General features: G+C 47.6%; 2 protein-coding genes across 4 annotated transcripts; both read right to left on the bottom strand.

Moving 5' to 3' along the window:
- Window positions 1-278: 278 nt before the first annotated feature.
- LOC102788939 (mitochondrial import inner membrane translocase subunit Tim9) lies at window positions 279-2,619 on the bottom strand. Its single transcript, XM_087832846.1, has 4 exons — window positions 2,379-2,619; window positions 2,091-2,139; window positions 834-929; window positions 279-752 (listed from the first exon to the last, which is right to left on the bottom strand). The coding sequence occupies exons 2-4, from the start codon at window positions 2,127-2,129 to the stop codon at window positions 618-620; spliced, it is 270 nt and encodes an 89-aa protein (XP_087688972.1). The 5' UTR covers window positions 2,130-2,139; window positions 2,379-2,619; the 3' UTR covers window positions 279-617.
- Window positions 2,620-3,321: 702 nt separating this feature from the next.
- gphna (gephyrin a) lies at window positions 3,322-23,833 on the bottom strand. Of its 3 annotated transcripts, XM_087832683.1 has the most exons (23): window positions 23,534-23,832; window positions 17,005-17,083; window positions 16,863-16,920; window positions 16,355-16,447; window positions 16,186-16,280; window positions 15,625-15,691; window positions 14,369-14,674; window positions 13,476-13,577; window positions 12,921-13,058; window positions 10,834-10,876; window positions 10,590-10,727; window positions 10,106-10,198; window positions 9,958-10,013; window positions 9,421-9,540; window positions 9,287-9,345; window positions 8,929-9,204; window positions 8,642-8,729; window positions 8,296-8,369; window positions 7,992-8,056; window positions 7,383-7,486; window positions 7,139-7,235; window positions 6,427-6,565; window positions 3,322-6,352 (listed from the first exon to the last, which is right to left on the bottom strand). In XM_087832683.1, exons 1-22 carry the CDS (start codon window positions 23,703-23,705, stop codon window positions 6,432-6,434), a joined length of 2,457 nt encoding a protein of 818 aa, XP_087688809.1. In that variant the 5' UTR covers window positions 23,706-23,832; the 3' UTR covers window positions 3,322-6,352; window positions 6,427-6,431. The 3 variants fall into 3 exon arrangements, with proteins under 3 accessions (XP_087688809.1, XP_087688810.1, XP_087688811.1); XM_087832684.1 differs by lacking the exon at window positions 13,476-13,577; XM_087832685.1 differs by lacking the exons at window positions 12,921-13,058; window positions 13,476-13,577 and having other exon boundaries at window positions 23,534-23,833.
- Window positions 23,834-25,442: the final 1,609 nt, after the last annotated feature.

The following is a 25,442-nucleotide window of genomic DNA, read 5'->3' on the forward strand; positions in this document are numbered from 1 at the left end:
AACATCACAATCCCTCAACACTCACAATAAAAGACCTGCATTCAGAATCTAACCTCATCATTCTGAGTTTGATTGTATTTAATGATCTGAATCATGATGCAAGACAAAGTACATTTCATGTAAAATGCAGGCAAAACACTTTAAAAGTAACTGAGTAACTTTGTTACTTTTGCATGTTGTTAAAAACACAGTAAACAAAAAGAAAATGAACGTTTCTCAGGACTCTGATCTGCAGCAGAGCCAGAGTGAGGCCGGATGCAGTTACTTCCTAACAGGGATGAAAACATCCACACATTCCTGATGTTGGATTATTTTTATTTCCACACATGAAAAATGAGGTCAGCTCATCATCATCATCATCATCACATCGGTCGGTCGTTGTGTTCAATAAAAAGACAAATGTGCACATTAAAGGAATATTCTGCATGTTAATAAAGAATCTGAAACTACATTTCCCATGATGCACAGAACAGCCAACTAACCCTGCAGATAGAATCTGAGGGGGCGGAGCTTCAGGTCAGAAACTCCAACAAAACGTCCTCATGCGCAGCTTCAGAGTCTGTTTTTACAGCGCCGGATGATCTGCTGGACCGGCACGGCCCGGCCCAGGTTCAGGGTCAGCGCGGCTGTCCCAGCAGGCCAGCTTTAGCCGCCAGAGCCTCGTTCTGCTGGATGTGATACTCCTGGAAGCGCATGGAGATCCTCTGAGTCATCTTCAGATACTTCTGCAGGCACGACTCGGAGCAGCTCGACTGAAACACAAACAGCTGTGAGGATTTTATCCAGATGTTCCTTCACTCACACGTTTCCGTCATCCAATCATCTTTTTTTACCTCCTCGGGCTTCACGTCTCTCGTGGTGAAGTCTCGGACGCAGTCCATGAAGCAGTTCTCCGTCACCTTGTTGTACGTCCCCAGAAACTCCTTAAACTGGACACAGGAAACAGACACGGCTCAGAAAACGGCTGCAGAGCAGCAATTCAGCAAAAAAACCTGAGAGACGACGAGAAGGATCCGAGGTTCAGGTCTGGGAAGAAATTTCCCCAAACGGGTTTTAACCTCCGTCCTCTCGCTGCTTCAGGCACGCTCAGTTTTACTGATGCAGTCAACAGTTTTGGTTTTCTTCAAGTGCTCCAAGACTGTGAAGCTGCTCTAAAGAGCCAAGGTGGGAGCTCAAATGTATTAACTCAGATCTGCGTGTGTGACAGAGGCTTCCTGCTGCAGGTTTAAACGATCAGAGCGATGCCACTGGATCAAAGCTGTGACTTTTAGTTTAAAGAACTTTTCTCATAAATGTAGAAATTCAAATGTTTCTTCCGCTGAAAACGTCCAAGTCAACCGACGGGGCGACTTTTGGGATTATGAAGTCATAATAAAAAACTTTCAGATAAATTCCTTTTGTTTTTTTCAGTCGTTTTTAATTGTTTAGATACTCAGATGTTTGTCAAGCTTTCCTCAGACTCTGCTGTTTTTACGTTTATTTACTTTTTAAACCATTTCCTGTATCACTTGATTTTGTACGAAGTTAAACTTTAAACTTAAACTTTATCTTTTGACCTAAAATGCTTTTCTTACTTTTTCAATATCTAAATTGTGATTCGGTTAATTTTCTTGCTTTATACTAATCTTTTTATTTCAAATTAAAATATATAATATGCAGAGCTCTAGACTAACTTTTTGCCACGGTTGCACTGGTGCGCCTAAATGTTTTTCTTAGGCGCACTCAAATTTTTCAACCGCATCGCTTAACACCGCAGTTTTACATGTGCACTTTTTGTTGCACATAGATATATATCTATATCTATAGATATATTTCCACACATTCTCACTCCAGTATTGGTCCCAATAAGCTGCCACAGTGTTCTGGCATTGACGGTATTTGAGTTTGTTTTGATTGATTCTATTTTTATCTATTTATTTTTACCTACGGTTCTGTCGCCCTCTCCTGTTTTGTCCCTCACAGGCCTCCTTGCTGTATAGTTCAGTGCGGGCTTTCTATGGACCCTGGAGGCCACAGTAACCGGACTTTGTGCCTCTGAATTCTGAGCCTCTTTTCTCAGAGTCGACATGAAAACTCTTGGGGTCACTTACCTGTTTGATCTGGTCGGACTCGGACACCTGGACCGCCATGATTCGGACTCTGTGGGAGGGGAAACAGGGCGACAATTAGCAGTAATGCTAACACACCAGACTCTATTCATAAATCCTCCATTTTTAACTCTCTTCGCGGTCCGCCTCTTTTAAAGCTCCTCCGGCGCTCACGTGTTATTCTTTCAATGTGACCTTACAGGTGTACCGTTCAGCTTAGGTTGGCTGGTTTAGTAACGCTTCAGATAGCAGAGGTTACCCGGGATTTAGTGACATGATGAACAAACCTACCTGATAAAACAGCACGTTTAAACGGACTGCTGCTGCTAACGGCTAGCCCGGTTAGCGCCGTGTTCCCGCCCTCTGATGAGGGTCCCTCTGTTCTCCTGGAGATGTTCTTCTTCAGCCTCCCGAGCAGCAGCGCTCAGTTTCCCTTTACAACAGCAGGAGGACAGTTTTTATTCCACCTGAGCTCCGAGCTGCCTGAGGGGATCCTCCGAGTGACGGACTGAAGGACGCATGCGCACAGAGCAGCAGATTCTCTCCGATATTTTTGCGATTTTAATGTAAATTTAAAAAAAAATAAACACGTTCAACATGAGGCTAAAACTAAGCTTAATATTCAGTTATTAAAATCAATAATTTTATTAAACTCAAAACACGAATAAAAATTTATATTTGAGAGAAAAATGTGACGAATGTTCAGGTGAGAAGAACAACGAGCGCAGCAACAAAAGGTTCCTGCTGGATGGTTCCTACCTGCCTTTAAACATGCAGTATGGAAGGCTGAAGTACTCATTATTTATAAAAAGGTAATATTATGGGAAAAGAATCTAAGAAAAATTCTTATTTTTAAATATTTCATCATAATAACATTTATAATGTTCTGAAAAAAAAATTCATACATGTGGGACTAATAATGGTTTATCTGAAAAGTTCACATTTCTTCATAATTTATTGCAAAACTTTATTTATAATTACTGAGAATCTGGAAAATGAGCGACCAGAGCTGTTTCTTTAAGTCTACACCTGACAGAGGTCTTTCATTTCCTACATCAGCATTGCGTTATCATATAGAAAAACAGCGCTTTTCTCTCAGATTAAATTATTTGAGGGATTAAATGTGCAGTTAAAGCTCTTCACACTGACAGGATGTGACGTTTACCATCCCTGACAGCGTGACGCGCTCTCAGACGAGTGCTGTTATGAATGAAGCGAGCGAGCCAAACAGCAGTTACAGAATAATCAGGATTATTTTTATTAATTCATCTTCAGGTTCAATAATATTACAGAAAAACATCCTCTTCATCATATTTATACAGTAGTAGTAGAATGCTGTGTCATTGCTTCATTACAAGTGCTGGTCATAGTTTATAGTGTGTGCAGTGTGACACTGAGTTCAGCCCAGTGTTACGAATCACTCGGTACAAAGGCAGTTTCTCAACAACCTGCTTCTGCTCGCTCTGATGGATCTATCTGGGTTTGATTGGTCCTCCTTGGGCAGGCGGCAGGACGCGTGCTGATGCTGCGTTTGTGTCGTAAGTGAGCTGCCGTAAACACGAGCTGCCGAACGGCAAGCATTCTTTACTATTTTAGGAATTTCTTTGAACGAACAGCCAAACATCATCACGCCATTCCCATGTGACACGGACGCAGCACGAGCCACTCATATATGCTGTATATATACGGTGCATTTGAGGTAACTGGGAAGTTTCTGGAAACCAAGCCAGAGGACTTAAAGATAGTGTTGGCACCAGAGCATCAGCGTCACGTTTAGTCAGATCAGAAGCCCCGCCCAGGTGCTGCACCACGCTCTCACGCCTGGAATCACACCTGCCCAAAGAGAAAGACACGCCCCTTTTTTATGGGCATGCAGGTGTGACAAGAAGGGGGGGAACTCAGGACAACGAGCCACGCTGCATTCAGGACGCCGTGTCGGTACCGTTAAAATCAGACAGAGCAGTTACTCCAGTATGACCTGAATGCAGCGCCTGACCTTTGACCTGTGGGTTTGGTTGATCATATTTAACTCAGGTTTTCCACTGACGTGGTGCCGGCTCTTGGTTGGTTTTGAGAGTGGAGGCGAAGCGCCTCACAGGAAGAAGTTACAGAGCTGGTTCTGCCTGGGTTCTCTCCCAGAACAGGCTGAGAACCAAGCACCGCTGTGAGCTGCCTCGGCCAATCAGTGGTAACCTCTGAGTCCAACTGTGGGCTACAATGTTTGGGAAACTTTCAGTGCAAAGTCAATAACCTGCTTCTAGATTTAGCAGCAGCACCACACCAGTGGAAAAGAAGTCCCAACAGGAAGAATCGGATCCTTTTTCCCACAAACGCAGTGCCAGAACATCAGGTAGCACAAGCCGGGTAACGTCTGTAGTAAGGAGAGAAATTTCGTGCAGTTCCCACTCCCACCATTGCTCCACAAATCCAACCACGGGACAACCCAGAAAGGCCCGGGGTCTGGGTGAGGCGGCGGCACTGAGTTGTTGGAAAAAGGTCGTAACAGGATGAGTTGTCCACCTGATTTCAGAGCAGAGCTGTTGGTGTGGATGCAGCAAACCAGACTCGGTCTCACAGGCCGGAACGCCAAGCATCAGAAACGGAAATGGGCGCTTTGGGACCGCTGATTTTGAGGTGCCAGTGGTTTTGTGGCACTTTTTATTGGTTAACATCTGATGAAGTAGCACCCCGGTACCACATCGGTGGAAAACGGGTCAAAGCAGGAAGAACCGTGTTCCCATTTTACCACCAACATGGACTTTGGGAAACTTGGGTAAATACGAGCTGGTTCTAGATTACACATCACACCGCGCTGCAGGAAAACCGGTTCAACAGGAAGGATGAGAGGAAGTGGGCGGTTTGCGTTGGGGCTCTCAGATCTCACAGGACGCTTCTGGTTGTTGGTAACCGGTAAACATTTATCAGCAGGATCTACGGCCAGCAGCTCGGATGCTTCTGCGTTTGTAGTGGGCGAACTATCAAAGGAGGGTTTCTGCACGCTCATACAGTACGCGGAGAGAACGGCGGTCAGATGACGTTTTGATTTACAGCCTCGAACCGACCATAACGAGCACCTTAACACCGTCATGGCAAAAATACACGTGGTGTAGTTACAAGCACCTGAATGTGACACCCTGCCTTCAAGTGATGCAAGCAGATGGGAAAACCGGGAATCGCATCTGTTCTCCGAACTCGCCAAATCGGTCGGTTCCTGCACGTGCGGTCGTGGGTAAAAATCTGAATCAAGACTCCCGATTGGACAGCCTGATCAGAGCGAGTGAAAGGACGAATCCCAGAGCTCCAGACGCAAATGTGGATTAATCATGTAATCGCGCCCGTCACTCCAGGTGAGCCCAGCGGTTCTGGAGCTTCCTTAACATGAACGTCACACTCTGGTCGAACACCACTTGAACGCAGGGTTGGACTGAACCGCCAGCGTGGCGCAGCCTTGATACGACCGCGATCAGAGACGTCTTTATCGCGTTTATATCGGAGCGGAGAAATCGCTCGGCGCCCCAAAGACGAGCCGCTGACCCACCGAGGATGATTTCATGGCTTCGCTGAGATGTCTCCAGATGTTTGAGAGGGTTGAATCTGCAGAAAGGTAAAAAAGGAACACCAGAGGACGCCTGCAGCTTCTTCTCTTTTCTTTTTCGTTGTTTGGCAGAAAATATTCAGTGGCACAAACAACGTGAGCAGGTTCACTCGGAGGACGTCTTCATCAGCCGTGTTTAGCTGATGTTGGAGTCTGTGTGATCCAGGAGGAGACGCAGTGAAACGGCAGGTTTCTATAGCAGGAGAGAGGACGCCAGAGCAGAGCGAGGGTAGAAAAAGGAGGGGGAGGGTCTCTATGTCTCTAATCTACCCGGGAAAAACGCACAAAGCAAATGAAGAGGAGAGGAGAGGGCATGAATACTACTAAGATGATGATATTCAGTCAGAACCATGATAATAATAATAAATAGAATATTAATTAAGAATATTAATAATCATTATCATCAGGATAATAATAATATTACAGAATAAATCTCATATTTCGTATATTTTTTCACATTTTTTTTCTCCTTTGAAATACAGTGATCTCCTCAGAGCAGACCAATGAGGACTCAGCCTGCGCTGGCTCCGATTGGCTGTTGCATATGACATCACAGCTAATGGCGACCAGGTAGACATGCACCACTTCCCGCCCCCCACCCCGGCTGTTTCCTGTGCAGACAAGAAGTCCTGGCGTTGCCATGGTAATCGGTAGCGAGTGACGTTTCAGTCTGGAGAGAAAAAGAAGCGTTAACAGGAAGCACACGCTTCACACATGCTCAGTGCGTCCGTGGAGCCGCCGTACCTGCATCATAGCCGTCCGATGACCATGACGTCCACGACCTCTCCCTTGTGCAGCTCCACGTACTGCTCGGTTTTAGGGGGCAGCATCAGCAGGCCGTTGGCGCTGCGCATGGACATCAGCCTGCTGGACACCTGGTTACCTGCAGGGAGGAGGGGGTGTGGTCAGTCGCGTTACCCAAGTGAGATGACTGACAGGACACTGACCGAGGCAGCGGTTAGAACCACATAAATCAGCTGACTGATGTCGACCACAGAGCCAGCGCGATGGGGCCTGCGCGGGCGCGTCACGGGACGCTCTGCGGAAGCCTCGGGTATCTGGGAACACGCACGATGAATTTAGGAGAAAACGCCAAGAAAGCCGGTTGGAGAGGAGTCCTCGTTGGGAGGTTCAGAGACTTTGGAGCGAGTGTCCGTGAGCTGGACTCAGAGCAGACAAACCGCTCAGCACGTCACAGCGGCCGGTGGACGACAAACCTGATTGGACGAGCTGATGTAAAGCTCTGAGGGCGGCGCTACAGGACACAAGCGTAACGGCTCATTTGGGCCAAGTGCAGTGAGGAAGCTGAACGGCTGTACGAACGTGTGCAACATCTTCATGATGTGATCAATAAAGAGGCCAGAGTTTACCGCGGCGAGGAAGAAACAGGAAGCAGCGCTTAGACACCAATGACTGACGATACACACCGTGTGTGTGTGTGTGTGTGTGCGCTCACCTGTGCTCTGAGCCCAGGGCAGCGGCTCCTGGTGATGCCAGGTGAGAATGCAGCGGTGGTACTCAGGCCGGGGGTCCAGCTTAACGTCACAGGAGAGCTGAAGAGAAAACAGTGGGACTGTTACTGTTACTACAACAATAATGTGTTAACCTGAGTGATGCATCAAACACTCGGTTCAGCTTCGCCTGCAGGCAGTTACAGCATGACCTCAGAGTGTGTGTGTGTGTGTGTGTGTGTGTGTTACCCTCGCTTTGATGATTGTAGGTCGAGGATCCAGGATGCCTTGCATCTTCCTCAGAGCAGGAATCACAAACAGGTTACACGTCACCACAGCGGACACTGGGTTACCTTGGAAACAATAAACAGACCACGTGTGATGACGGTGCAGAAGCTCGATAACATGATGTGGCGCGTTTACGAGCAGCCTCTGAATGATATCATAAACGTGGTCGTTGGAGTTACTCGTGTCGATGAGGCGCTGCTGGAACATTTATGGAGCTGTGAGGAGTTATTTTAAGATGCTGCCTGTAACGAATACGAAACAAGAGTGTCTGCGTCATCTGTTGATTTGTATTCATTTCTTTTCCTCCTTCATGTACTTCACAGTACAATCATGTACTGTGAAGTACATGATTGTACTGTGAAGTACATGATTGTACTGTGAAGTAGTAACTGCTAATTCTCAGCCCGTCTCTGCTGACGTTCAGCCTGACTGAAGCTTTCTGGAGGTTAAAGTCTGGGCTCAGGACGCTCTCAAGCTTCCTGCTTCGTGACACTGATCACAGGCGTCTGTGGGGACGACCCGAGGACGCTTCAAAGGCAGGTGAATTACACAGCAGGGTGATTATGTTACCTGGCAGGGCGAAGATGAGTTTTCGTGTCCCGTCGATGTCGACTGTGGCAAAGGTAGTGGGAAGACTGAGGGACAGAAACACAGCAGCGTGAGCAGAGGCTGAGGTATCAGGTGTACCTGCAGATACCTGCAGTGAGGAACTCCTTCAGCTATCAGAGAAACATTTGTGACTTCAGTGAACAGACTAACGTGCAGCCACAGCTGAGGCTCATTAACAGCCGCCTGAAGCTTTCAGCTCTCAGGTATTTCTCACAGGTGTGACTGTGGTGACGTTCTGGACTAAAGCAGGAAGTCTCCGTCTTACCCTGGCTTCATGAAGACTCGGCCAAAGTGAATCTGCGCGTGCAGGTCGATATCCAGCACCTGCTTCAGGTAGTCCTGATCACAGACACACACACAGTCAGGTTTCCTGCACACTGACGACCAGAACATCTGCTCAGTGCGTCACTCCATCAGTGAGCTTTACACTGAGGTACTTTAGGCCACGCCCACCTGCTGCGGTCTCACTCCACAGAGAGACACACCTCCTGTAGCAGCGGCGAAGAAGTCCGCCCAGTCCTGCTTCACTTCCTGAGCGAACGTGCAGTTGGTACTGACTCTCAGCAGGTGGGCGTGGCCTGAAGTTAGTTAAGTTACTGAAGTTACTGTACCTTCTCTCCCATGGACACGCCCCCTGAGGTGATGATGACATCAGCACGGCTGATTCCCTCGTGCAGAGCTGACAGCAGGTCGTCGGGGCTGTAGAGAGAGGACACACGGGCGTCACAGGAAGTTCAGGATACAGACTGAGGTCGGACTTTCCCACTGAGGGACCTCAGACGGTGGATGACAGATTAAACCCTGACTGCACCGTGCTGGGGGGTGGGGGTGGAGCTTTTTTAAGATGTCAGAACAGGAAATGATCAGACTGGAGCGACAGGTGGGGAAACGCGCTCACTTGTCTCCGACGATGCCGAGGTTGATGGTCGGGTATCCGTGCTCCTGGATGGTGGCGAGGAGAGTGGAGCGGTTGGAGTCTCTGATCTTCCCCGGGTGGAGGTCATCCTCCGGGTTCAGCAGCTCGTTCCCGGTGGACATGACGGCCACCACGGGGAACTTGTGCACGCTGACCTCGGTCACTCCCACCGTGGCGAGCAGGCCGATCTCAGACGGGCCCATGTGCGTGCCTTTAGCCAGAACGCACTCCCCTCGCCTGATGTCGTGACCGATCGGCCTGCGTGGACACAAAAGCACCAAATTGTTACGCTGCTCCTTCACCCGTTTGACATCCACCACCTGAGAAGCGTTCCTCTCACCTGATGTCCTGCCCGGGCCGGGCTTGGACCATGATCCTCACCTCCAGCTCCTCGGTGCCCTGTAACAGACGAACAGGAAGTAAAGCCAGCAGGCACACGCACAGCGCCATCGACCTTCATCCTGGTGTTCTTACATCCTCAGACTCCCTCAGCAGCTCCGTGTCTTCTACTTGGACCACGGCGTCAGCTCCGCAGGGAATCGGAGCGCCGGTCGTCACCCTCATCACCTGACCTGGCATCACTGTGTGGGTGGGCTGAAAACACAGGAAGCACAGTTTACAGAGCGATGACATCATCTGGTAATAAGGCTTTTAGTCAAGGTCGAAATTCACAGTAATCAGGAGACGACAAGTTCTCTAAATTCTGGAGCCTCAAGTGGACGTTAGAGGAACTGCAGCTGTTATTCCGCCAGCGTTTGGCTGCGGAGGTCGACTCCCGGGACTTCCTGCTCTGTCAGACCGTCGTCTGCCTTCACTGCTGATATGAACGGTGATGTGCATCAATCTGATCCTGATCTACATTCTGCACATACGTGAACTTAAACGGTGCGAGCCGATCATGGTGTGTGTACCACGAGCCCGCTCATAGATAACGCTGAGGTTAGCAGCGTCTCCCACAGAATCTGGTTGACAGATGATGGTTATGCACAAAGCTGCTGTGTGAGAGCCGACCTGCTGTCCAGCCTGCGATTCCCCCATGATGAAGCGATCTCCCGGGCCATCGGCAGCTACGAGTCAAACATGAGTCAGTTAGAGTTTTCAGTTCAACAGAGAAAAGATAAAACAACGCAGATGTTTGAGGCGGTGCCCACAGTCTCACCTCGCACAGCGTAGCCGTCTTTAACAGAGGCGGGGAACGGAGGAAGGTTGTCTTTGGCATAGATGTCCTGAGCGAGAACTCGACCCAAACCATCTGCAGAGAGAGAAGACTTCCTCAGAGGCTCATCCAGGACAAATTCATCGTTTCACTACAATCTGAACTCTGTGGGAGGAGCGGTTCACGCGGCCTGTGGAGGAACGACGGAGGAGGGCGGCTACGAGCTGACCGACGGCGGGGAAAAGCCAATCAGACTGACGTCAACCTGGATTGACTTTCAGGTCCAAAACCTCCGTAAGTCAAACAGGTGGAGCAACATTTACACATTCATGGTTCAAACAGCGTGTGCAGGTGCTGAAACGCTTCTCCCATCAGATGCCATCAACACAGCAGCATCAGCTCTGTGGTGGAGCAGTTAGTGGACGTGGGCGTGCAGGACTCACACACACACACACACACACACGCACACACACACACACACACTTACCTCTGTAGTTAATGACTTCAATTCCCAGAATAGGCGTCATCTCGAGAACAGTGATGAAGGCTTTGTCCATGGATGTCAGCGGGAACGGCGACATGCGATGACGGCGCGCCACTTTACTGATGTCAACTGCGCTGTGGCCTATGAGTGCGTACACACACACACACACACACACACACACACCTGTAAACACCTGCAAACTATTTCTTCGAGCTTTAAAGGTAAACGACACACATACTGAACTCACTGGCTCTCAGTATGTTCTCATTGCTGCCACATCGTGATTGAACCTGCAGAAAAACAGATTATTTTGATTGAAATCATCTTAAAGAATCATTTTCTTTTCATGCGTCTCATTCACAGGATGTGGAAACATAAACAATGACTCTGGATGCAACATTCAAGCATTTCAGGAGCACCGAGAGAGCGAGTCGGGTTAACTTTACTCATCAGATCAGTCTGAGTGTTGAATAAACAGCAGATAGAAGCCAGAGCTTTAATTCTGCTCTCCTAGCTGATGTTAACAGCAAATTAAAGCCAGAGGTCAGAAAGCCGGCGTCTTCTTACTAAAAGCAAAGGTACATAAGGTTGATGATTGGCTGCTTTGCAGAGATGATTTAAACATAATTTGATGCTACATTTATAGGTAATTTATTTTTAAATGTACCACAACTGAAGACATTTCAATAGATCTGAGTGTTTCCAACCATCACAGTCCCATTCACTCCCATTCAACAGACAGCACACGTCCCGAGACTTCCTGAATAAAGTTCATGCACATAACGAGAGCTCCAATCAGGACGATCACTGCTTACACCTGCAATGACACTGATATTCAAATCTGACCTAAAGATACTCATCTGTGACAGTCTAATGATGCTGTGATGATGGTTACCGATAGTTACCGGGGGGGGGGGGGGGGTTAAGTTTGTTTCACAAGTCAAAATTAAAAGGTGAGGCATAAAACCTCAGAAACCCATCTGTTGCTCAGAACACGTTAGCATCTAAAATATGCCGAGTCATGCACAGACTGTCCTACTTAGTCATGTTTCTCTGTTGTATGGTCTGTACGTCATGTATGTTTGTCCAACAGCTGACTGAGCAGCATACACACACTACACCTGACCTGGATGTTATAAATGTCTGCTACAAGCTGTAAAGCTAAGTTACAGCCAGCTAGCTAACCAAGCCCGCTCTAGGCTAGTTTGCTATCTATTTAAACGGTTACATCATCTAATTTCTGACAAAAATCATATTTTTATATAAAATGTAAATTATAACAATGGTTTACTTAACAGGTAAATGATTTTGGGAAGCTAGCCACCTAGCATTTAATTCATTTCAGGCATAGTTCAGACAAAGTTAGCCAACAAGCTATGACTTAGCTACAGTGCATGAATCTAGCAAGGATTAGCTTGTAATATTCACTGACAAAGAAACATGAAAATAACCAATATAGCTCCCAGATCAGTTTGTATTCAGGGTTTCATTTTAGACAGCTTTTTATTCATTACATTGGCAGGTTTTTGGCTAATGGTAGCTAATATAAACTTAGCTGCTAACACACACAAACTACTTCATAGTCAACTTAGCATGTAGCTGGCTAACCTTAACTCGCTAACCTTATTTCTAAGCTAACATTAGTTAGTGGCGCTCATTTAAATAACATGTTAGAGGTGACCAGAAAGCTGGGGAATATGTAATTGATTTAATAATGTTACAATCAGTTCAAATACTAGTGATTAAAAAAACAAAACAACAACAACAAAAAAAAAATGGAAACATATACAAGAAAACAAGTATATAAGGAATAATGGAGGACCCAGGATAGCACCTTAGGGAACGCCACGGGACAAACAGGAAGAAACTTTTCTTAGCGTGTTTTTAAATTACATGGTAATCTGTTCAGATACTGGCAATAAGAAAGTATTTGATATTTGAAAAAATGGCACGTGAACCAAGTCTAACTGTGAATACTCGTTTTTCTGCTCCAATGAAATCGAACACACGAGTTTGTTATTCACCATAAATTGGCTCGGCCCTGAAGCTGCAGCTTTTTATGCCAGGAAATCAAATGTGATTTTTCTGGTTCTATGAAGTGAACGGAGGAGGTTAGGAAATAAAGAAAGTAATTAAAAGCTCTCATCATGCAGGAAGTGCTTGTCATTGTTTGATAAAGGGCTTCGATCAGCAATCAGCGTACATCTACTGGGCATGCTCTATGACCGTTACACAGCACAAACAGGAAAGCTGGTGTTTCATGCAGAATGGCGTTTTTTGTTGCCGAGCTCTTAGCGGTGCTGTCTGTGTGCATGTGTGAAGGTTTGTTTGTACCTTGGGTGTCGGGCACGAAGCGGTGGAAAGGCGGGAAGTTGCCTGTGTCGCCCGGGGTGACTCGGAGGGGGTGGAGCTTAAAGAGGCCGAATCTCGTGGAAGCACCTGAACACCTCGAGAAATGATCGAGTCCGGGATCTACACACACACACACACACACACACACACACACACACACACACACACACACACACACACACACAATGCTAGTCCAATGATTTCCTTCAGTTGTTTTATTGGAGCCTAAAGCTGCAAAGCTGAACACTTGCTCCATAACCCCTGACCCCCTCACAATCAGCTGTTCTTTTTATAACTTTACTATATTTAATGAAGTCATGCAAAGTTTTACTTTCATACTCTGAATACTTTCTGATTTGTTTTTACTACCAGCATTATTATCATAGGTTGAACTGGAACTCATAGTAGGTCCACCTTAAAAAAAGGCGGCATCAGATAATCTTCAAGCTAGTTCAGGCAGGAGCTGATGAAGAATGGTGACTGACACAATGAACTGACCAATGAGAGGAGAGGACAGGTGCATGTGTGGAGTCTCACCTGATGGTCATGGGCAGAGGAGCAGGTGAAATGAGTGGGAGGGACAGGGGTGTGGCCAGGCAGGTAGGGACTCCCTTTAGCCATGAGCACAGCATGGCTCATCTGATGGACACACAGGTGAAGGACATGATGGGATGAAGTGAAACATTCCACACGTCACAGCTCAAACCTGGGCTCACACACACGGATTCGTTCTGTAAATTAACGTATACGACAGGAGCTGTTCGCGGTCACCGTGGGGGTGTGGCTTTAAGAGGAACGCTACAAACTAACAACACTAAAGCCAACAGTTAGTCCGCACCGGACATCCCTGCATCGGGTAACCCCGAACACGATGGAGGTCATGCTCGAGTTAAAGTGTTTACACGCGTATCGATGAACCGAAACTGTCCTCACGTCATCACTTCCTGTCGTCTCCTCTCTAAAAAACAAGGCTTCAGTGCTAAAACCTGACAAGTTCTTCCTTTTATGAAGGAGCCATGATGACCAGTTTGATGGAAACGTCTTGACAGCGTCCGACACAGGTCACGTGATGCTCTGTCACGTGACCTGTGGATCTAAACGTGACGACGGATTCCTTGGTGCTCATTTCTTCTACAGTTATAAGAACCTGCAATGCCCCGTGGGCGGAGCCTGTAACGACCCGCCTGACCCTGAGGAGGAAGTGTTTTCTAAATGTCATTCCGCTACTGGGAGTCGGGCCTCCTGTCTCCCGCCCTGCCCGCGGAGCGCTCGCTTCCCGGTAATTCCTGTGCGTCCTGCAGCAGCCGCTGCACGCGTCTGTGGTACAGTAGCTGCTGCAGTGACCCACTTTCCCCACACTGATCATTAAACTTTCATCTGGCAGCTTCCAGCACCGCCGCCGCTCTACGTGCGGCCTGCGCACCGCTTACCTTGGCAGCGATGGCGGCTGCGGTGATGTGGGAGGAGCCGTGCTGGTGGTGGTGGTGATGATGGTGGTGGTTGTGCGCGTGCCGACCTCTCCTCCGGTCCTCCTCTTCGTCATCCTCCTCCTCACACTGGGTCCCGCGCTCCATGGTGTGCGTGTTGGTGTGTGTGTTGGCGTACGTGTTGGCCTGCAGAGGGGAGGGGGAGGGCAGCTGCTCCAGGGCGGCGTGCGTGGATTTCACCCGGACCGTGGCCTCGCGCAGCAGGTCGATGGCGTGAGGCAGAGCGGGCAGAATGAACTGAAAACACTCCTGAAAAATCAAAGTTTCATCATCATCATCGTCGTTGTCGTCATGGCGTCAAACTCTCACAGCAGACGCTGCACGCACAGCGGATCGTTTACATGAACAGCAGACGCGCGGAGTAGCCCAAACCCAGCCCCCTCCTCCAGCTCATCCAAGTCATCCCAAGCCTGTCCTGGGTCCGCCCCACGCCTCCTCAGCCAGAGGCGTCCAGGAGGCGTCCTGGTCAGATGTCCGACCATGTGGAGGAGCAGCAGCTCTACTCTGAGCGCTTATCAAAAGTCTGAACTCCTCCCTCCACCTGTAAGGGAGGGGCCAGCCACTGAAGGGCGAGCTGCTCCTTTCAGCCATTCTACGTTTTATAGACTCAGGGCGGCACCCCGCCATTTTTTGGCTTTCTCCTCCCCGCCGCAAACCACTCCTGTGTGAGCTGGAGGCCACAGGTGAGACACCTGGCTCCGCCTACAAATCCTGTCTGTAAACAGTCTGACTCACTGCTGGAGGGAGTGGGCATTAGGGACACAGAAGATTACAGATGCATGTGAACTGGACTGCAGTGACAGGTGTACTGGTTTCACTGGTGCACAGAGTCTGAGCTCAGACACGCCGTCCTCCTGACTCAGCCTGTGTTACTCTGAGCTGTGGATCACACACGTTTGGTGACTTAGACACTCAAACTTTATATTTTCAGACTTTTAAAAGCTGCTCGACGTTTCAGGACGTTGCTTGAACGCACTCAGACTGAGCTGGTCAGGGAGAAGGTTGGAGACACCACCAGAGGTCTGTAATCCAACATCTGTAGTTTTGTAACGACGCAGTTCAACTCTTCCTACTTTAACGGTAAATAACACAAACGCTGAGCTCCACCTGACTGGATCGTCACGTCTTACGACACACCGGCGAGTTCAGTGCAAAGATCCACGCGGTGCAGACTGAGCAGAGTAAAGTCAGACTCGTACCTGAGAGCCTTTCTTGCTTCCTGGAAGGTTGATGATCAGAGTTTTGCCACGAATACCACAAACAGGCCTGCAGAGGAGAGGACACACAGAGCAGGTTAGAAAACAAACGTTTCCACACTGTGTCAAACTTAAACTGCACCGTTCATCAGAATCCTGTGTGTAACAGAAGAAACAGGAAGTGACACGTTCAATGTGACTGACAGCACCTAACCAGGTGAATCAGAGACGTGATTGGCTGTAAGAAGATCCTCCCAGAGAGGCCGAGAGTTCAAGATGGTCACGTGACAGGACTAACTGAAGGCACCGTTAATGCAGGAGCACATCTGGAGGTTCAGGAGCTGCCACAGTCTGCTTCTTATCAGAGCTCCATAACTGACCCGAGTACAGCTGTGACATCATCCTCTGACACACCTGCTGGTCACCTCAGAGGGTTAAAGCTCGACGTGCCGCCGCATTAAATTCAGACAGTTTCCCAAAACATTCCAGATCCAGATGTGAATTTACAAAGATAAACGCACGCCACGTTACAGTGACTGGTCAATGAGCAGCGAGAGCGCTCACCTGGACAGCATGCCCAGTGGCGTGACGTTGAGAGATCCCATCAGCATGGCCAGAGCCATTCCCGGAGCCTCTCGCTCGATCACCTCCCTGGTGGCCTAGAAAACGACAAACCACAGCGAGTTAGAACACGGCGGTCTGCCGTCGAGCCGCGCCTCCGAACCTCCTGTACCTCAGGAGTAACATCTCTCGGAGCAAAGCCGGTCCCTCCGGTCGTGAGGATGAGGTTCAGCTCCTGTTCGTCGCACCACTCCAGCAGAGTTTCCTGCAAACACACACCGCCAAAATAAAAGCACCAACGCCGAGCAGCCGCAATCACGGCCACAGAATCAGAGAAACAGAAACGTGTCAGTCTGAAATGCTGGCGGTGGCGATCACGTGGACACAGCGATGCATAAAGACAGAGGCCATGTTGCTCGTGCGTGTGGAGCAGACGTCACGATTAGAAATAATCACAACTCAGAATTTTTACTGATTTCTAATTTGTTTCAATCCAAATCCTTAACATGTATTTATGATGCTCAGCGGGTTTAAACCAGTTTCTGCCGTCTGACTGGACGAGAGCTGCGGATGACCTCACTTACACGAAGACCCCGCCCACTGACAGACAAACGTCTGTGAAAAGCGTTCAATCGTTTCCCTTTAGTGGCACAAACAGAGACTCCTGTTGTTGGGATTACCTTGATCTCGTCGATCTCATCTGGAACGATCTTGTAGGCCGCGATGACTCCTCCTAGTCTGCAGGAAGTGACACAATGACAGTTACTGTCATGCTGCTCGTGTGTGTACGTGCATGCTGCAGATCTGCTGATGAGGACTCACAGCGAAGGGTCGTGGACCAGGTCCTTCAGGTTCACGCCGCTGCGGTCCTCAGCCAGGTTCTTGAAGCAGCTGTCGCTCACTGCAGAGGAAGAACAGCTCAGCACGGTTTCTCACACACACACACACACACACACACACCTCCTCCTCACTTCCTGTCACATGTCTCGTGTTCCAGTGCTGCAGGTTTCTAACACTGAGCTCAGAGTGTGAGCCCAAAGCTAAGGCTGCTCTGAACTCTCAGGCTGGACCTGCATGATGTCACAAATATGGGACGCCCTTGTATGCTCATCTCAGCTGCGGAAGCCCCGCCTACCTGTTGTTTGAACCCTCTGTTTGTGAGAGGCAGCCAATCAAAACAAAGGTCCAAGGATATTGGAAAGAAAAGCGTCTGTACTTCTTTAAGTTGTTTCTTCAGTTCTTCAGAGGAGAGGTGAAACGTCTTCAAGCTACTTAAAGAAGTCCAGACGCTTTTTTCCCAAGCTCCTTAGACTACGATGACCTGGATGACTGAGAACTAGGGCTGCCACAAACAATTATTTTGATAGTCAACTAGTCACCGATTATTTTTGCGATTAGTCGACTAATCAGAGCTGCATCCATTGGACGTAAAACGTACAGCTTATTGCACCAGCAGCTAGAGCAGGGCGATATGACCAAAAATAGTTATCACGATATGCATTTGAAAATTTGCGATAACGATATAACTGATGATGTAATTGACACGAGACAAAATACTTTACAACTCCACAACTTTATTAGTGCAAAAACCCATCAATGTATTTTCACTTCAACAAGCAGCTGTTTTTATGTGCATTAAAGTTATATACAAATGTAACAGTGCAAATGCAAATTCCTCGCTGACAGTTTAACCAAAAGGCATTTCCAGTGGAAACTGGCCGACATATCCTCAGCATAACCATGTATAATATCCACAACACTTAAAGAGGTTAAACACACACAATACGGTAACATTATGTTGAAGCACAGTACGTATCCCTCCGCGAGGCTCCGCCTATGATAGCCGTAATGCTCCGACAATCCATCAAGCGGTGCGGCTTCGTAGCTTAGCAAAGTCGGATTAAAACATTTGACAGATTTTCGAGCGCCGTGCACATAAAATCGTTTCGAGGTCAGTAAACACAACCAGAGTTCATACATAAGGCACACGGGATTATAAGGGGCTCTGTCGACTTTCAGAAAAATCAAAGGATGATTTTAAGTGCGCCGTATTTTCCAAACAACACGGTAATAACGACGGCCCACTAGCATGCTCTACCAAAAATAGTGCTTTGTTGTGTATCTGACGGACGAAAGCTAAACCAGTTCCACACCAGTGAAGCTGCAGCATTTTTACAAACCAGTTCTGCTTCATCTGTTTCATTCAACGATCCGCTTTCGTTCTTCTCATTCTGCGTCACCGCCATGTCCGTATATAAACAAAGGCACTGCGCATGCGCGTTTTACCCATATTCTATCGCGATATTTCATTTTCCTATCGTTGCCCAAAATTACACCGTATTACCGTGACCGGTATGATATAGCCCAGCCCTACCAGCAGCATCTGCTCTTATATAACTATCATTAGCTTACAGCTTTAAGTGTTTAAGGTATGTGCTAACTAAAAATAAAGACAAGATGATAGTTTATTAAATTTTAATGAAATTTGCAGATTGTTTTTCAAGTTTAATAAACTCCTTGCTATCTAAAATATAACGGGACACCGGAGTAAATTCTCGAGCATCTCACACTTCTGATAATCAGTTTTCTGTCTGACATTTTTCAGCTGTGTGAAAACCACCCGGGGAATTAATAAAGTTTTACTTAATCTAATCTCAGCCAAACAGATTTACTCACGAACAAATAAAACACTGAAAAAAGACAAACAATAACATTTTCAGGTTATCTAAGTGACTTATATCACGTTTAACCTGAGTAGCGAAAGACCACGGTGGGTCTGAAAACGATTTGCCGGGAGTGTGCAGTTCTCGCCAGCTCTAGTGAGCCTAGCCCCCGGTGTTCTGGGAATCCATCCTACCTGGCAAACCATCCTACCCGTTGTTTCTGGGCATGCGCACAACACAAAATTCAGTGGCAAATTGTCCTACCTTTGTGAATATTACCTAGAAAAATACTCTGACCGGTAAAATTAACTGCCAAACCAACCTACTTTTGTGAATGTCACCTACAAGCATACTTTAACAGCTAAAATTCAGTGGCAAATCATCCTACCTTTGTTAATAACAGCTACACACATACTTTAACGGGTAAAATGAAGTGGCAAACCATCCTGGCTGTATGCATATGAGCTACAAGCATACTCTGATGGGCAAAGTTAAGTGGCAAACCGTCATACCTACTTAAACTGGTGCTGGAATTACTCTTTGACAGCAGAAATGTGCATAAACTACTTACGGTAGGACGTTTTGCCAAAGTAGGATGGTTTGTCAGAACACCGGCTAGCTATCGAGCTAGTGGGTAACAGACGTCTCCGAAAACGTCGGAGCGCTTTTGAAAATATGTGGTGTCTTGATAAACTGAGCAGATATTTGAGGTTTACACAGCTACATTCTCGCCTGAAAATATGTTAAATGTTTATTTTGTGACCCAGAAAGAATAATAAGAGTAATATCAAAACTAACTAGCTGCCGCCATTGTTGGAAACTGGAATTGGCTGAGCTGCGCTATGAATTCTGGGATAGGTTGTGCCACAAAGGATATGCCGACACATCCTTCAAATCTGGGGAAATGAAGGTCACATTTGGAGAAGTCTTCGAATTTGGACAGTCTTCGCCTCGTTGCTGTAACGTAATCGGCCTACAAATGCGGCCTCCGAAGGATGCGGCCTGAATTTGGACACAGCAACGATACCGGACACAGCTTCTTCTTCTTCTTCGGGGTTTAACGGCAGCTGGCATCCTTGTACATGCAGTGCTGCCACCTTCTGTTTCAGTCCGTTATTACACTCTTAAATCCTACTACTTATTCCTGCGTCTTTCAGGATCTTACAAAGCTTTAAACGACGCGTCGACTATTAAATCAGTCGTCGACGATTTTGATAGTCGACGTAATCGTGGCAGCCCTACTGAGAACCTTCACAGACAATCAGAACAAAGCTGTCTTAAAGGTGGAGGAGCTAAATCGGCTCAATTCAGACATGGATGAACCGAGGAGCTGCACAAGGCTCAGTGTGAGATAAAGAAGGATTATTATCAACTGTAAATCATGCAAAGCTGCTGTAGCAGAGTCCAAAGATAAAAACAGGGAGCTGGAAACCAACAGGATGAGTTTTTTTGGAGGATCGAAGTTTCTCCACAAGTTACAAGAACACAGATGCCAAAATATCATCGTCCAGTCTTAAAATGAAAAAGCAGGAAGTGAGCAGAACAGGTCGTTGATAGCGTCATACGTGTGAACAAAATCTTTATTTTTGAGGGGAAGCAAGAGAGTAATGATCACAAAGAATAAATGGCACTTACAAATGAGAGTGACAGAAACAACAAATTCAAAGGACGCCTGGTAACGATGTGCCAACAAGACTGAACAACTGCAGAGTTTGAGAGCAGCAGGACAAAACAAGACCTGCAGGTCCTCGTCATCTCCAGCAGAGCGTCCAAACAAAACCACGGCCACAGGAAAGACCTCCTACGCTGATCACATGACCAACAACAACCACAATGAAGTCTGAGGGACAGCTGAAGAGCTCCACGTGAAGAGCTACTGACTGAAATGTTGCGGCCGTGTCGTCAGAGCTGAAGGACGCGCTCAGGGTGAAGTGCTGCAGAGGAAGATGGAGGAAACGGCGGTCCGATAACTCTGAGGAGCTGGCAGGGAAGACCTCGGCAGATTCAAAAAACCCTCGCTCACAACCACGAAGCTTGTAGAAGAACGCCGTCCTGCAGGCGTGCTCAGTGCCGCTGCAAGTCCAGAGTTAACGGATCAAGACAAACAATGAAATAGCAAAGAGCAGCGCAGCTGAGGAACCAGGAATAGACCGAGAGTTCGCACGTCACATGACAGGAAGCCCTGATCTTCCTCATCCAGACTTTGGACTTCAAAGGGGGACAACGTCAGTTGACTTCAGCTGTTTGGTTAATTTCCTTCTGCTGTTTTCTGATTCCTGGACTCTACCCGAGTATCCTCACCTGATTCACAGCTCAGTCTGGCTTTCAATATGATTTCAGTGGTTTGCTTCGCAGGTTTGAAACCGTTTGTGTACATAACAGCAGGAAAGACTCTCACACTCAGCTCCAATCTGACGAGCAACAGTAAACAAGAAGAGTAACGCCAAAACATAGGGTTTTTTTTATTTTATTTATCATGCTCCTCTCGTCCTTTATTACTTTATTTTACGTCAGGACCTCAAATACAAGGAGTCAGCATCCGGACTGGGAAACGTTTGATCAGTGCTCGCCTACGAATATTAGCAGAAACAGTCACAGTCAAAAGAAAGTAGGAAAGTAAGCTAGTTTAAAATGATTTAAATACAACCTTAAAAAAACAATGTGACATATTAAACTTAGTCAGAATTCATTTAAGGTCAAAATACAGAAACTGTGTGAGACCTCGACCCTCGCTGCTTCTACAGGAGAGAACAGGGTGGATCCACATTCTCCCAGCAGTGGATGCAGCAAATTCACCACAAGATCAGAGCGTGCAATGCTCTAAGGAACTGAACAGGAACGATGTGCTCTGAGACGAGACCAGAGTGCAGATGTCCCACAGATAAAGCTGGGACCAAACTGGGTCATCAGCAGGACAAAGATCCAACAGAACGGCTGAAAAAGGAAAGAACGGAGCTGCTGCAGAGCTCAGAGAGCTGTGCATGAACGAATGCTGCAGACCTCAACGACCAAAGTCCACAGTGATGGCGCAGACCGATCACTGTGGGTCACTGCTGCTGAAGGAGCTACACCACTTCTGGATTTGGTCTTTTTGTTAAATAATTACTGTGTAATGTACAACGTGTTCATCTGAGTTTGTATTTTCTTATTTTTAACACCAAATTTTTTCTGATGTCCTGACACGTAAAACCTTACGACAGACAGATGGTGTACGATCCAGTATCGTGCTCTGGTTGTCTGTGTTATTTGGTGTGTTCAAACTTTGTTCTCTCTGCTCGTTAAAGTCACTAACGAGGAACTGCAAGCACGGTGGATGAAAGAGCAGCTGTTCTCTTCCTGCTCCATAGAGGGCACTCTCACGCTCCTCCTGGATGAATGGAGCTCGATGGAGCTGGATAACAAAAATGTACATTTCGTGGCATAAACATTTTTCTCATGGAAATCTTTAGCATGTTTTTACATGAAACAATACATACAGTTGTATTTTTAGACATTTTAATGGATTTTTAATGCAGTAAAGTACTTTTCTATGAGCACCACAAGCCACTTTATTACATCCTCCATTTTGATTTGGGGCATGAAGCCAGCAGCAGTTAGCGTCACCTTCAAACACTTCAACCACATAACTACGCTAACACCTACAGGAGGTATCACCTGGAAAAGAACGCCATCGAGAGGACCTCCTATTCTAAAACTCACCAATCAGCACATGTTAGCCGAATGCTAGTGTTTTATGGGCAAAAATCAGCGTCACAGTGAATAAAATATTGATCATTACAGTTGATTTGTTTCAGTTCACAGTACTGATTCTGGATTTGTGGGAATTAGCGTGTTTTTGTGTGGAAATCACTGCGGGCCCTCCCACAGCGCCCCCTGCTGGGCGCACAGTGTACTGCCCATGCTATCCTCAGTTAGCTAAGCATCCCTGTCCAGTTTTACTGGGTTCACTGGTCCCAGTCCTCCCGCGGGCACGACTCCAGTGCGAACATCAGCTACAGCTTCGGTGCCGCGCTGCGCGTTCATGTTTAATGTTGAACTAAATGGCGTGAGGAGGAAAAACGCTCATTACTGCGTTAAACGGACACTAACGGGGTGAAACCCCGGCCGTTAAACAGCCGCGAGGTCCCGTTATCTTAAAAAAAGCCCACCGTGAGCCGAGGCCCTCGTCAGACCCGCAGAGGGACATGAATAATGCAGCTCATGTCGGCTCCGTAACGGCACACTGCTCAAAATATCACCTGCAAGCTAGCTACTAACACCGGAACACCGCGGGGTTACCTCCAAAATAAAAGCACGGCTTCTGGTAGACACTCACTGCAGCACGCACAGCTCGTCTCGCATTTTGAAAGAGCTCCCCGGCCCTTCTCCCTACTCCTGGCCGCTTCACGGCGAATAAAACACCTCTGAGCGCCGCAGTTTCGCTGACAGGTGCAGCCGGTGCTCACACGTTAATCCGCAGTCACACACAAACACGTTAATCCCGCTCTTTAGCGCAAAACGCGCACCTGTGCGCCAGCAGCCGCGCGGCGCTCGGGGAACCCGGTTAGCATGCGGCTAACGTTAGCCCGCTCTGCAGCGGAGACAGCCCGTATCGTGACACCGACTTGCGCAGGCAGCCGGGCACAAAACGGCGCACAGGTACGCTGCCCAGAGGCGTTTTAGCGCATGTGATGACACGGTGTCCTTACCTGTGAGGATCCCCACGCGGGTCTGATGGTCGTGGTTGGTGAGCACCATCCCGTCCGCCGCCATGTTTACAACCTCTGTCTGCACTGTGACGGCGCATACAGAGGCTGGGGGGTGGAGGGGGAGGGGGTGCTGCACCTCTGGAGGAGGACCGGTGTGTGCATGCGCGTGCATTCTGAATCCCCTCCAACTACCGATACGATCAGGTGACCCGGTACCGCCAGAGCTGCAGCTGGATGACCTCTGAGTGGAGCCGTGACATTGACCTCACCCTCTCCTCCAATCACAGAGCAGCTTTAAACAAACTCAGGTGCCAAACTCAACCTGCGCTCTGCCTAACATCCAGCAGGGGGCGACCTCTCTGAGGCCTGATTGGATAGAAGTGTAACAGAAACGAGCGTCCAGCTCACCTGAGCTCAGTGAACACCTTCCTGATGAGTTTACGTCTCAGTTGCTGCTCTCAGGTGTGACTGAAGTACAACGGAAGTTTATTCTGGAAACCTTGGTGGCGTTAGAGTCGGGACGGAGCAGGAAGCTGTCCTCTGAGTGTGCACCGTCAGACCCCCGGTTCTAAAAATAAGTTATCTGTTTCTGTTTTGTCCTCCTTTACAAACCCAGAGCATCCACGTCAGGTCGGAGGGGCGGAGTCATAATGTCCCCCTAAGGTCTGCACTATTAGGCAGGATTTCTCCTTTTCCAGGATTAGCTCTGGGTTTCCTGTACTGTGAAGGTGGATCCTTCTTATTAGGGTTTATCATCATGGCAACTGATGTTGCCCGGGAGTAGGGGAGTTTCTAGATTACCGATCAGCAGGTATGAAATAACTGACCAATCAGATCTCTGGAAATTAGCGTCACACTCCCTCTGAGCTGTTCAGCAGTTTTTTGTTCTGTCAGCGTTTAAAGAGGTTTTATTCTTTCCTCTCAGCGTTAAACTCCACGAGTCTGCAGCTCAGAGGAGAAAAGCTCAGACCGTCTTTAACACATTAATGAAACACTCGAGACAGAGCTGTGATCAGTCTGTTCTGTGACACATTCAGCTTCAAACAGGCTAAACTTTATTAATACAGCAGTGTTTACACACACACCGGTCCTCCTTTATGAAATCAGCCGCTCTGCTGTGAGCACATTTATCCATGTTTCTGATTGGTCAGATGCTGCTAGCCCCGCCCCTTGAATGTACAGGTTAGACCCTGGGTGAACTCAGCCAGGTGAAACAGGCTGATGTTCGGTTAAGTGAACGTAGATAACGGACAGTTATTTTTTATCTGCTACTAAACTTCGGTCTTTTTAACTTCGTATCGTTGTGATTAGGACAAGATCGCAGTTTGAGTCATCAGCACTAACCCCGCCCATCGAGACAATCTGGTGAGAATGACCGAGGTTAGTCTCTCGTTTGAGCCTCCGAGAATAAAAGCTGATGTTCATTTAACGCTACATAAATAATATTTAATAGAACTGATTTATGCCCCATGTATGCAGGATTTATGCTCCTGCTCTCTGGTTGTCTGGTGGGAATTTAACCTGCGCACTAGCTACAGAGACACGTTCAGCCCAGGACGTCACTGACCAATCAAAAGCTCTGTTTCTGATGTCGGAGCGAAGCCTGGTGGGATCTGAAAGGATCTGCTGACACTCGTCCAGGTTGATTACATTTTATTTAAATTAATGCACTCTGCCCCCGGTGGGCTGCGATGGTACTGCAGGTGGGCCACAGTCCAAGTTTAAATGACTCATGTAATTACACAGTTATTTGTTTATATACATGAAATTATTTGAATTGGAGCTGGTATCACCAGTGTCCAGATTACAGCTGTTCTGCTGAAACGTTTTCTGTTATTCTTGCCAGCGTTGCTCCTCGAGGACCTCGGGCTCCTCCCTGGTTGTGAGCGTCCTGTGAAAGGAGGAGGAG

This window comes from Neolamprologus brichardi, chromosome 19 (genome assembly GCF_056152115.1).
Source record: "Neolamprologus brichardi isolate AB-2024 chromosome 19, ASM5615211v1, whole genome shotgun sequence".
In the NCBI taxonomy this organism is placed as follows: domain Eukaryota; kingdom Metazoa; phylum Chordata; class Actinopteri; order Cichliformes; family Cichlidae; genus Neolamprologus; species Neolamprologus brichardi.